Here is a 14,309-nt window from a genome sequence, read left to right as displayed (position 1 = left end):
AAAGCTTTGATTTATTGATTGAATGAAATATTATCAACATTCTGCACAAAAATATCCTTTTAAAAAATCACTGTTTTCCTAAACAAGTAAAACTTCAGTAAATGTTGTCAGGAAAATGGGGGAAAATATTTTTAGCAAAAGACGACCCCAATGATGAACTTTGACTGGCAGGAACTATTCAAGCAAAATGTGAACATATATTAATCATGATAGTAGGAAGATACTATAGATCTGATTTGGGATATAATCTGTAGACTTATAAAGTATTTTGAAGAATACTGAATACTTTTTTTATAATTCATACCTTTAGAAATATTCATTTGTATATTTTAATTGGATTTCTTTAAAATATCTTCAAACAGCTAAATTGTGTTCATGCTCATAAAATCAGACAAATCAATTCATGTAACAAATAATTAGAGTAAAAAGGAATTTCAAAATATTTTGTTAGATTTTTTCATGGGATGCATGCAACACAAATGCTTTGTCTATGTTAAGTACCGCTTGATCACTGCTTGATTGCTTATTTAAAATTCATGTGAGGTGAGTCCTTGGCAGGAGTCCTTGAATATTTTAATTCTCCTTTCATTCAAAATTATCCTACGTGTACCCATTTAGTAATTGGAATTTAAATTGAAGCATCACAATTGATGCTATGGAACAAACAAAATGATGTTCAGTTAGCTTATTGAATAAATGTTCTTTTTTTTTAACTGTGTCATTAAGTAACTATTAATAGTTATGGCCCAATTACATATCATGTTCACTGTATGTCAAACTAGGAATCATAATGGCAAAATTTTAATAGAATATAAATTAGAAGTGCCAAAAACATTACACAACAATGTGTGAGTAATTTTTGAAGGAAAAAGAGGTAAACAAATATTTCCTTTTATGCTTACATATAAATTAATAATGTGTTACCAATTCAATAAATTATCATTAGAGTAATGAAAATTCTATTGTAGCAATCACTGCCCAAATATATTTGAAGATAATAGTAAGCTCTATACAGTATATATATGCTTTTCTAAGTGTGTGTGTGTGTGTTCTAATATGACATGAGCATCAGCACAGGGAGTTTTGTATTGTATCTCTCTCCCTCCGTCTCTCTCTTGTTGAATCCCAATAATTTATTGAATTGGTAACACAAGGAACCAGGTTAATCTTCAAAACTGAACACTTCAACAAGAGAATAATTATGGAAGCTATCGAAATAGAGAAACACCCCCACAACATGAATAAACGTGATGATAACTCCCGCCTACCAGACATCTGGAAACCAGCTCTAGTCAACAAACGAGCCTCATTCACCACCCAGGCCGTTACAACATGAAACAACAACGGACACACAGCCAGCACCAATCAGCACCAATTTACCAATCATGATACAACCACACGACCAATCATTCCACTTACTGAAACAAAGCCAGCACTCCACACACCCACACAAAGATTTATAGAAAGACAGCAGCTCTGACAACGCTTTAAGCCCGAAGATGGGGAGTGAGACCTCGCCGAAACGTTGCCAAGACAATCTCAATCTTACATGGGAAAAGACCCGAATACAACAAGACCAGCATATATATATATATATATATATATATATATATATATATATATATATATATATATATATATATATACATACATACACACACACACACACACACACACACACACACACATATCACTGCATTAGTAGTAATAAGAAAATAAAAAGTTAATTAGAATATTCATTAGAATTTAATATATTTTCTGAGGTAAGTATTTTGATCATGATGTATTGCATTTGTGTCAGGTTCATTGGCTTTCTGTTTATTCAAAACAGATTTAAAATGCTGGTTTAGAATCTTAAATCCTTGTACAATTCGCTATCCATCATTAAGGAATATTTGAACCCATGTTTTAGAAAAATCTGTTGCATTCAGTTGTGGCATATTTTATTATGATGTCAGGCATAAAAGTCTTGGTGACAGAACTTTTAGTACCTTCAAACTTAAAATTTCCTTTGACTGCCTCTTTTGTTTTAAGGATAATAATCCTTCAAGTCCCCACCTCACCACCTGTTTAATACGTATTAAAGATTGAATTTATATCAATTGAGACTTACATTCATTTCATTTGATAATCTTTAAGAATAGCTAAATTCTGCATCCTGTTTTGGACGCCAGTCAATTTCTGGATTGAGTGTCTGATTACCATTGTAATTAATGGGAAAGCCCTTTGAATCAAAGATCACACATGCTGTCAAATTTCTACCCCGCTTCCCCCCAAATTTTAATTCTGTTTCAAGATAACTTCTTGGATTCAGGGTCCTAAAAACAATACATTATTTTTTCTGAGGCTTGGAAAGAAAAGTGATTCTTTTAGTGAGAAAATTGCCTTTGAAATAGGCTAACCAGAAAAGAGTGTTGAACATTCATCATAATTGACAAGCATCGAAAGAACAGGACTGTATTTCAGATTCCCATCTACTAGGGTTTCCCTGTGGAAAATGTAAGCCTTTCTGTTTCTATATGGATCATCCAAAAATAGTTCAAGTGGACAAAGCAGCAACTGAATCTTAAAATTCCTCATAAATATAGAGGATTTTTGCCAGGATGATATTGGACTCTATTTTACACACTATGTTATGGAACAGTCTTATTGGAATTGGGCAAGACCATAATTTGTTTTCATGAAGTATATCTGGCGTGAGTGAGGCTATGTCATGAATCAGGTTTTTTTTAAAAAGAAAATCAGTAGGAAGAGCTCTTAATATCTGGTGAAGCTCAAACATTTTCCAAATTAAGAATTGTATAGCAATTTTTTTTTGCATTAAATGGATTTATAGAAGAACTAGGTTTTCCAGTGTGTTTTTGATTTGCTAGCAGGCAGAGACAAACTACATGAGATCTGCTCTCCTTTCTAGCAGATACATATGCTTGTGTTTTGCAGTCTCTTTGATAAACATTGAAGTGAACATTCCCTTGAAACTGCTTCTTAAAGTAACACAGTTTCCATCCTTCTAAGAATCAAGTAAAATGGTCGCATTGCAGTGCTTTATTTGCTTTGGTTACTTCCTGTTGGAACTGCTGATTGAAGTGTCAGAGTTAGTAGAAACATCTCACTCAGACAAGTCACATTGCCTTTTTACCTCCAGGAGGATTCCACCACATCTATTTGTCACAAAGCACAACTCTGAGGCAAAGCTACCACACACAGGCCTATGATATGTTGTATTTGGTCTTGTCACAAATCCCTCATGTAACCAAATATCTGTAACTCCTAAATATTTAAGAATTAAATATTTAATTTTGGCTTGACGGTTTAGTGAATGGCCATTGAAGGAGTAAATAAGAAAGAACAAAGTGATATTTAATAAACAAGTGCAATAAAAAATGTTAAGAGAAATTTAAAAGGCCAATTATGTATAAAATGTTTTATATTGCTTTCCCTGTTTTGCAAGTAATTTCAAGGCTTTGAACCCCTTAATCTGAATTTAACAATTGCTTTCCAAATTAAAATATTATGTCCTCTGCTGCTTTAATATAGAATGAAAAATAAGAGAACTTAGGAAGTAAATAAGGTTTTACTTGAAGCTCCCCTCTGTTTTACCCTGCCAGAGATGCCCTTCTATACATATATATATATATTTATTTTTAATAAAATTTATTTTATTTATTATTTATTATTATTTATTATTATTTATTTATCAGCACAAATAAAAACACACATATATATATATATATATATATATATATATATATATATATATATATATATATATATATATATATATATAACATTGTTGCTAAGTTTCCATTGATTATACTATTCAGTGCAGCTGAAAAATGGATACTTTAATGTGGAAAATTAAATGGAATATATTGAAAAATAAGTTCATTTCAAGATGAATTTCCAGAGGGTAAGGATTATATATGAAACAAAAGCATTTGCATCCATGAATTTAAAAGTATATACATAGGTGTTGTAAAGGAAAGTATGTCTTTTTCAAGTGTTAATTTATCCATAGAATTCTACATGGAATGAGCATGAAATGAAAGTCCATCCATCAGTCAGAGTAGTGCGTGAAGCCATCCCTCATGCTCAAAGTGAAAAAAGAGACTTTTAAAAAAGAATTTTTTTTAAGATAGCTTCATTTCTAGGCAGACGATTCACATGAGATAAGCAGCAAAAGGCTGCTGTGAGGAAGGACTTCACCCCACATTCATGGCTTTGTATTTCACTTGGGAAATATGTATAATTAAGACTAAAGGTTTCTTTTTTTTTCCACAGAGGAAATTTATCATTATTCTATCTATTCCATCTAGTTCACAAAAGGCACAACTTTGATTTTATTCTTTGGGGTATTTTTTGTTTATTTAAGTATTAAATTGCTAATAGTTTCACACATAACACCAAACCACAAACATCAAACATTAGCTTTTAGTACCTTCAAACTTAGAATGTCCTTTGACTGCCTCTTTTGTTTTAAGGATAATAGTCCTTCAAGTCCCCATCCACCACCTGTTTAATATATATTAAATCATTCACAATCTATCATGCCCACATTTACATATTAAAGTGAACAAAACCTTCAAAACTATAGTCTGTCTTAATGTAATATGTTAATCCCATCAGTCTCTTGTCCATTTCTTTCCTTTAGAGTTTTCCAGTAGTTTATTTCCTCCCATTTTACTGGCAAAATATTATCTTCGCCTCCCTTGCCTTTTTCTTCTTGTGCTTTAATAACAGTTGTACTTGAATGAAGGGGAGTTTTATAGGATGATGTCATATTTTTGTTCATTTACTACTAATTTAAACTTTTCATTCCTTCCCTGAGCTTTTGCCTTTCTAACAGCTGGTGTCCTGAATTAGCTACATGTTTCCCCATAACAAAAACTTGTTGCTGTCCAGATGGAGGCAAAAATGGTTTGATTAATGATGGTCTATTGTTTGTGCTCTTCTATTAACTTAGAATGTAGTAAATGTAAATTATATATCAGCATATGTTCAAACTTGTGCCTTGTTCTGGGGTTCAGCTAATATTTTGTGAAACAAAATGGAATGAAAGTAGAAAAACTGAAGAAAAATTCAAATTCATAATATGAAAATGCTATGCTTATTTCTAGAAATTATGGTAGAAAGAGGATACTATGTTGCTGTAGGATAGCTTATGTACTCTTAAAGATGCTAGAACTTTAACACCTTGGGTACATTTCAATTAATCCCAATTAATTTTTTGCGAAGAAATATCTGGGACTAAAAATATTGATTCTAACGAATGTGGAAAGCTTATATCATAAAACAGTGACATAAAAAGGCATTGGAAGAGCAGCAGATGTAATGATTAATGTACTGATATAAATAGTTGTAACATTTTCTGACACCTTATTTGATTGCAGTTTATAGTACAATTTTGTTTAATTATTGTTCTGAATAATTATACATCAAATATATTTCTCATAAAGAAGTTTTTAAAATGTATTCATAGTTCATTTAAAACAAATATTTTAAACCACTGAACAGTGAAACGTTCTTCTTACACATGTGTTTATGTGTGTGTTTGTATTCATTATGACTTTGGGTGCAGCTGTGTTTGTTGGCCAGACTCTAATTGTGGATTACTTTAGTATGTTGACAAGGGCTTATGGCAATTGCAAGGAGGAGTTTGCTAGGTTTTACTTTGAGCAGAGTGTTGGATGGAATTGATCCTTCTTGTTAGATGCACCTCTAGATATGGTCATCAGCTTTGGAATAGGTATCAAAGGGGTGTATAGTTCACCCCTTTCTGTTGTTCCCTATCATTCATTTCATTATCATTAATTATTATTAATTTGAATGATTAAATCCAGACAAAGGACAATACTGTTGGTAATGAGAAAACTGGACTCAAGGTAGATGTGAAGTTTATTTAGTACAAAGTTTTTTCTTTCCAACAAAGGATATGTTCACAGTATGGGACTGCTCCTTGGCTCCCAGTTGTTTTTCGGTTTGCATATGAAGCCTGAGGCAAGGAACATCTTTGCATAGCTATAGTGATTCTTCCAACTTTGATTTTTTTCCTGAGCTAGTCTGGCTTGGCCATTGTTATCTATGCCTTGATTACATATTTTATGAATGATTTCAATGTGGATCCACTGTTGAAAAGTGACCAACAATAGTTTTTAGTGCAAAATGATTAAACAAGCTGTTGTCTGCCACAAGTTATGTATAATGTATGTTAAACATGTTCCAAATCCAAGAATCGGTCATGATTGAATGGAAGAAGAAAAAAAAATTGTAGCAATTACTTGCCAAGCACAATCTAAGATATTAATGTTTAATTTTAACACTCTAAATAGCTTAGGAATCTGATGGATCATCTTTTAATCGATCCAGTTATTTAGATCAGCAGGAGAGATCCATTTGGAGATTTCCCTGCTGCCAGAAGCCTGTTTAATCTGTACATGAAAATGGGTGTTTTCCTGAATGCTTATGAAGTAGATTTTATAAGGAGATACCCTTGCCCCTCAACTCTCCTAGTAAAATTATAGAAATCCATCTCTTTTACCAAGTGCTTAAACTGAGGTTCAAGTTACTGATTTTAATTTTGTTCTGGTTTTAATTATATAGCAGTATGTCAGGATTTAAGTTAGATAAATGAATATCACAAATAGGAATTAAATTAATAGGAATTAAAAGAAACCAGCAGAGGACTGGACAATGAATAATGAACATAATTTGCTTGCTATAATTCCTTTTCAGTGATTGAAGAAATACTCATTTTTCTTTTTAAAGAATTGGGATAATAAATATTGCTAATATTGCTTTGAACCTTCCTAAAGTTGTTGCTTTAATTTGTGTGCATTGATTTAATATATCTCTACGTTTGTCTACCTGTTTCCTTTAGTATTACTCTTTTATGCTATGAAATGTATAATCAGTGAGAGATCTTCTCAAGCATGCCTAATGAAGATCTTGTGCCATTCTGCTTAACGCAGATCATCTTATTTTTTTCTTATAGCAATAGCACTTAGATATATATACTGCTTCATAGTGCTTTACAGCCCTCTCTAAGCAGTTTACAGAGTCAGCATATTGCCCCCAACAATCTGGATCGTCATTTTACCTCATTTTTCAAGTGCCTTTGAAATGTGACCACTGATTTTATCTACTGGATACCTGTTTTTCTGCCATATATTTTATTAAAACTAGATACTCTGGTTTTTCATTAGATGATCAATATAGAGCTAGCTCTTTAAGACTCATACCCATAGAATCTTTCTTTCAATCTACAAGCTGTTGAAAGTTATATAGGATATTAAGAATGAATCCAAAGTTAATTCTGCCATTTATTTGGTATACAATTTAAAATTGAATACTTTGGATTTTTTTCAATAATATCTCTTCAAGATCTCATACAAGAGTTGATGATATTGGTTTTTCCACTGCAGGTTTCTTCAATGCAAACTAAGATACACTTGGTTTATGGTCTGATCTCATAAGATATATTTCAGTAAAGATACATAGCTAAAAAATATAGAAACAGTGTTAAGATAACAGTAATCTCAATTTTTTTAGGTAAATATGTTTTTGCTTAACTCTTTCTAACAGTGGCAATTTTTATTTGGATTAAAATGTATATAAAATCTTTAAAATGCTCTTTAAGTAAAATTTGTTGAAAGAGCTCTTTAAAACTTTTATATACACTATTTAAGCATAGATAAAGATGGGGGGCTGAGCTTAACACAAAGAGTTTCTTTTTTTTCTTTTTTTCTTTGTTCTTTTCTTTCTTTTTTTTTTGGTTTTTTTTTCCTTTAATATATTATTTTTATTTTTAATCCATATGAATATAAGATACTTTAGATAGAAGGCAGTGCCAGGTGTGGGCCCTGGGAAGTCAGGAGGAGTAGGGATGGGGATTTTTGGGGGGGTGGGTGGGTGGGTGTTAACATAGTCTCAATAAGAACAAGAATGCACTTATATACGGTTGTTCTTTTTTTTCTCCTTTTTTTTTTACTCTTTTCTTTCTTTAAAAAAATTTTTTCCCTTGGTTTATTTTACTTTTTATCAGATTATAATAAACAACACTTGAATAAAGGAATACACCAAGGAGGGAGGTAGAGGGAAAGAGGAGGGTGGAGTAAGGAAGGAGTAAGGGGAATGCAAGGAGGGTGTGTTGGGAGTAAGGGGAGAAGGAAGGTTTGAGGGGAAAGGGAAGTAGGAGGGGAGCGTTAGAGGGAGGAAAGGAAAGTTGGAGGGGGTAGATGGGGTGTATGGAGGATGGAAGTGTCAGGTGGGGTTGTGAATGATGAGTTGTGTTTTCTTTTTATTTTATTTTATTTTATTTTTTTTATTTTTATTTTTTTCTTATAGCAAATACTCTGTATATAAGTGATTGTAAAATGGAATGTAAAAATGAATAAAATATATTTTAAAAAAAAACTTTTATATCAAGATCATAAAGCTATATTGCAAGCATATTATAGTCAGTATTATAAATATTTGGGGTTTTCGCATGTAATATAATACATTTTAATGATGTTTTCAGTAATCTTTAAAAATGAGAGATGCATTCATATATTAAAGATAATATAGATATATTGTATGGATATTATATTGAGCCAAAGCTTTGATTAGGAATTTGCCATGGTTTTATTAGCTGATTTCACATGACCATCTTCATCTTGAAACTCTTTAGTATGGTGGTTGTCTAGTTTCATTGAATCATACTTCTGGAAGAAAACTAATGATATGAATAAGAAATACTTTTTAAAAAACTAAATGTTAATGTCAATTTTTGCAGGATAAAAAATGGATTCTCAATCATGAAGACGTCATTCTGGGAGAACTACTTGGCAAAGTAAGTAACTCTCAAAGTAATGGGAAAATGCTAAACGTTAAACCTTGTTAGAAAACACCTTCATCTTACAAAACATAATAGTTATTAAGCCTTCTCAATACATGATAGTGTTTTAATTTATATCCAGTGTGTTTCTTTAGTTTGAGGTCTTTCCAGAATATCAGCTAAAACCACGAGAAGTCAAGAAAGAACAAGCAAGATAGGACTGTGAAGTCTTTGGTGCTCTCTGAGCTTAGTTGAGAGAGTACCAGGACTCCACAATTCAGCCCTAAGCTATAAATAGCCTCTTCTATTCATGATAGGACTTTGGGGACTCATAACAGATTTTAGCACAGATCATGGAGGGCAATATGTAGTATATGAAGGTATAAATAAAAAGACAGGAATGGAGATTATAGGTTTTTTTAGTTTGCAGCTGTTATTTTAAATAATTTGAAAATACTGTCACTTCAGTATTTCTTCAAACTAAGATGTAATAAAAGTCTTGTACTGCATGTGTATGAAAATGTGAATTTTGAATTCATTTTAAGATGCACTGCACTAGTCATGAGTTAAAACAATATTTCCTTCTCTAAGTCACATGAGCTTATATAAGAAAATTAATATGATGCATTGAGTTAAGGTATTCTTATATTTTATGCATTTAGAACAATTATTTTGCTCACTGTTTTCTTCACTGATAACTTCTAATATTTACAACTTCAGGGTAACTTTGGTGAAGTCTATAAAGGAACATTAAAAGATAAAACACCTGTTGCTGTAAAAACATGTAAAGAAGATCTTCCTCAAGAACTAAAAATAAAATTTTTATCAGAGGCCAGGTAAGAAGTAAAAAAATACCAAAATATATAATTGTAAAAGTCATTTTGTGGCTGAAAATATTTCCCACTTCAAAATGTATTTCAATTTGAAAGTGTTTATGCTATTACATTCATAATAATGTAGATAGAAGTCACATGAATTAAGCCTCTCTGGGATGTGGAAAGGGCAGACAAATCAGCAATAAGAACATTATCCTAGATTTTTTCTATACATAAAGTGAATATATTTAGATCTTTACTGTTTTCATAAGTAAAATATATATAATACAATACTCTCAAAAATTCAGGAAAATCTTTCATGACTTGATTTGTAATTAAATTTCCTGGAAGAACAAATGTGAGTGAATGAACTTTTTTCTTACAATAAATCAAAGAGCATTTAGAGATTGATATGCCACATTGATGTAAGGACATTTTCCACCTCTTTGCAGAATACTCAAACAATATGACCATCCCAATATCGTAAAGCTTATAGGAGTATGTACTCAAAGGCAGCCTATTTATATTGTGATGGAGCTTGTTCCAGGTAATGTTTGTTTATAATATTATTTGTAAATATATTTATATGCCATTTCTCCTCTGTTTTCTCTGTCTCTCACTCTTGTATTTTGTTGTTTTGGACATGCATTTTATGCTTTTTAAATTATATCACTTTGGAATTTAAACGTGTGATTTATCAGATTAGATAAAAGTGGCTTGAGGAGATTCAAAGTCCTACTAATATTTTCCTTTTGCCAGGAGATGGAAATAGTATCAAAACCATAGCTTTTAAATATATCTCATTGTAAATTTTTCTAGAATGTGAAAATATGCAAATCTTGGCTGATCCATGTTACTTGTAAATATTTTAATATAAAGTATAAGAAAAAAAAGTAAAAAATACCTCTGTTGTATGAGATCTATTAAAAGTATAAAGAAATATTGATTAATATGTCACGTTCATGTAAAAGAAACAAGGTTGAAAGTTAAGAGAAGCTATATTGCAGGATTGTTTTCACATATTTTCCACATGGTGATCTCCATGCATGAATTTTTGTATTTGTAATGTTAATTTGTTGCAAACATTGATATGTTTTGCAACCTATGTGCATGTTGTGATAGAACGTAAAATATAATCCTAATGTCCCTTTTATAAACAAAACTCCAATCGTTAAAATTTGGCTTTGGAGAATAAATGGTTGTATTTTTGCTAAACTGCATTTGTATACATTTATTTATGCACTTATTTATTTATTTATTTGTATACATTTATTTATTTTTTATAAGACCGGGGAGAACAAGAATAATTAAAGAAAAAGGAATTGGAAGCCACAAGATTAATATTTCATTTAGTTCTTTAAAGTGGGTGTTGAAATGATTTTGTATTTTATATGCATTAATGGCTAATAATAGGTTTTACTCTAATATAGTTTTTCTGTTGTGGGCTATACATAAAATAGTCCACAGTAAGAACATTTTGATATAGTAAGTATCAAAACCTTAATCAGGTAAATAATTCACTAAAGGTCATAAAATTAAAATTCAAAAATTCATAATTGTATGATACAATAAAATATTCATAAAGGATAAGAATTAATAAAACAGATAGCGAGGTCAGTCTGCTGCTTATTTCTTAAGATGGTCACAGTAGCCACTTGAAGTCTTTTGCTTTACTTTATTAAATGTTTTACAAATGGGTTCCTTTGTCTTTTCTAAGAAGGCACTAAAAGCTGCAAAAGAGAAATATCAGAAAAACATGATATGTGAAGTCTTATTCCCCAGTCTCTGAAGTGCTTTGTCTGAAAGGACTGTTCCTGTTGCACAATCACAAGATATTGAAATTTAATTACTGCTTGTTTTTGTGCCGAGAAATAGATAATGGGAACTGTATGATATGGGAGGTGAGGTAAAAAACATGAGAGGTTATTAGAGGCTATGGCCTATAAACTCAACTAATTTTGCCATGTAAAGCTTCAAATACCATTGCAAATTGTGAAATGGCAACTAAGGGGAAGAATGGGTTAAAAAGTATTCATAATGTGTCTTTTGAGTGAGTTCAACATTTCATAGACTTAATTCAATATATTTAATAATTTTAATATCCACATTTTTATTTAATTATGTTTTTAGTCTTGGTTCAATTTATTTTATGTGACCCAAAATGTTTATGTGATAAATATTTTAGTGTCCAATAAGATAATTCTAACTTTGATTTTTTTCACTTTTGGATTGCATTGCTACTGTAGTTTAATCCTGAAACCAGTGAAAGAGTTTAAGGCACTCATTTACAATAGCACTAGTAGAATATACCTATTATAGTTTATTATCAAAAGCATTTTTTCCAATGCAGTCTACTATTCCTACCTGAAATATTCAGGTAACCTGGCAGGTATACATTAAAATTATTTATCTCAAAAATGTGTACTAATAGTAAGCCCACTGTGTTAAAACATAATAAATTATATAAAAATCTTCTCTGGTTATATTTGGTATCTTTAGTTGACAGATTTGTAAAACGAGTACCGTGTTTCCTCGAAAATAAGGCAGGTTCTTATTTTCTTTTTACCTCTGTAATAAGCACTTGGCCTTATTTTCGGGGAGTTATTGTTATTTTTGAGATGCAGGAGGTGGCAAGTGTGGTTACCTCATTCTGCTGCTGTATTGCAATATTTTCAGGGACGGCTTATTTTCAGAGGAGAGCTTACTTTGAGCACATGCGCTCAAAAGCCTGATTGGGCTTATTATCGGGGGAGGTCTTATTTTCAGGGAAATAGGGTATCAATATAGGGACATAATTATAATCCTGAAAATTAGCCTTCCCCTAAGCACTAGATAGAGAACCATTCTTTTTTCCAGTCATGGGAAGCAGTGCATATAGGCAGTATCATTCAGAAGCTCACACTTATATTTCTAGAATGAAAAACAAGTCATTACACAATTAATTTCCTACAAATAAAAGGCAGTGTTATTAAAGATAGTGTACCATTAAAAAAAGGAACAAGCAGCAAAAGATCAGTTGCTGATCAGATAGAAACACAACTAGAAGTGAAATGTAATGAGGAATCAAGATTAAATATCATACAAAAGAGTAGTAATTATCAATGTAAACAAAGCATGTACTGAATCTAAGAAATTTGAATATAATTTTTATTAAGAATTTTAAGTGCAACAATAAAAAACAATGTAAACTAAACTTAGAGAAAGAGAAGCCAATGGGAAAAAAAGAAAAGGGAGGGAGGGAGGGAGGAAGGAAGGAAGGAAGGAAGGAAGCTGTGTTTCATAGTTCAGTCAATAAAATACTTGTTAATTTGTTCCTTTTAAATACATATTGTTTCCACACAATGTAATATAGATTTAAACCAGGGTTGGGTTCCTGCCAGTTCTAACCTCTTCTATAGAAGAGGTTCCACAAATCTACAGTGTCATTTAGAACTGGTTCCAGCTCCCTCCCCCAGCCCGTCCGCACATCATCAAGATGAAGAGCGAGAGGAGAGTTTCTGGGAGCTGAAGTCCACAAGTCTTAAAGCTGTCAAGTTTGAACACCCCTGGGTTTTTTTTTTCTAAAGGGTTAGGGGTGCAAGGGTCTTGTAACTTGACAGCTTTAAGACTTACGTGGTTCAAATGCCAGAGTTTCTGAGCCAACATTTTGGTTGCTAAGCAAGAGCTTTGTTAAGTGAGTTTCACCACATTTTACAAGTTGGCCACGCCCACCCAGTCACATGGCTGGCAAGCCACTCCCATCCAGTCACATGGCCAGCAAGCCACTCCCACAAAGCAGGTCACACCTCCTGAAGAGGTTCTAAAAAAAATTGAAACCCACCACTGTTTTAATCCCTTGTAAATCATTGGCCTTTTTTGGTATCAACATATATCTATGAATATCATGCCAGTGCACTTTTTATGATTTGTAATCTTTCTTTCTTTATTCCTGTTGCTTTCATTCTTCAAAATATTGCTGATATTGTGTTAGTTGGTACTTTAAAGTGCTATTCCACATTCTTTGCTTAGTTGCTGTGATATTTCATTTCATGCTTAATGTTCTAATCCAAATGAGAACAGGAAAGCATAAGCTGTCATAACATTATCACACTGAGTATACTGTACATTAATACTAGGAACCAGGTTTTCAGTTTGCACATTACACAAATTTATTAAATTGGATTTTGTATATTAAATCCATGAAAACAGGAGACTCTCCGGTGTAGTTGACCAATTTAGTACTCTTAGAGGAAATGGTGAAATCTTTATAGGTAGAGCTTTTTGTTTTATTTCCAATCTCCTGAATTTGGTAAGGCTTCATTCAATATTCTAGCTAAACACTGATGCAATGATCTGGGCACATAAATTACAGATAGTTCTTGTTTAGGAACCAAAACTGAAACTAGCAACTCAGTCATTAAGCAAAGCAGTCACTAAGTGAAACTGCAAAGAGTGAATGGGTCAAGAAGTGAAAATCATAAATATTGATTCAGTGGAGTGAAGAGATCCTCAGAAATGAAAATGTCAACCTTTTAAAAAACAAAAGACAGTGCAAGATAATCCTTTCTTACAATCACAATTGAGACCGGAATTTCCATCACTAAATGATGTGGTCCTAAAATGAGACATCATCTTCCCCATTGTCTGACATTCTTACAGTTTTTCTGCCGCACTGCACTATTATTATTATTATTATTATT

The 14,309-nt window shown here is 31.9% G+C and overlaps 1 protein-coding gene across 4 annotated transcripts in view; it reads left to right on the top strand.

Moving 5' to 3' along the window:
- FER (FER tyrosine kinase) overlaps positions 1 to 14,309 on the top strand; it is a 129,885-nt gene that overhangs the window by 71,639 nt on the left and 43,937 nt on the right. For all 4 annotated transcript variants that reach the window (XR_004254994.1, XM_032213491.1, XM_032213490.1 and 1 more), the window contains 3 exons: positions 8,774 to 8,830; positions 9,536 to 9,651; positions 10,083 to 10,177. Coding sequence is in view for 3 of the 4 variants with exons in the window: in XM_032213491.1 (XP_032069382.1) it covers positions 8,774 to 8,830; positions 9,536 to 9,651; positions 10,083 to 10,177 (268 nt within the window). In the remaining variant the exon portion in view is untranslated. The remainder of the gene's footprint in view (positions 1 to 8,773; positions 8,831 to 9,535; positions 9,652 to 10,082; positions 10,178 to 14,309) is intronic.

This window comes from Thamnophis elegans, chromosome 3 (assembly GCF_009769535.1).
Source record: "Thamnophis elegans isolate rThaEle1 chromosome 3, rThaEle1.pri, whole genome shotgun sequence".
In the NCBI taxonomy this organism is placed as follows: Eukaryota; Metazoa; Chordata; class Lepidosauria; order Squamata; family Colubridae; genus Thamnophis; species Thamnophis elegans.
This window is presented reverse-complemented; position numbering and strand designations above follow the sequence as displayed.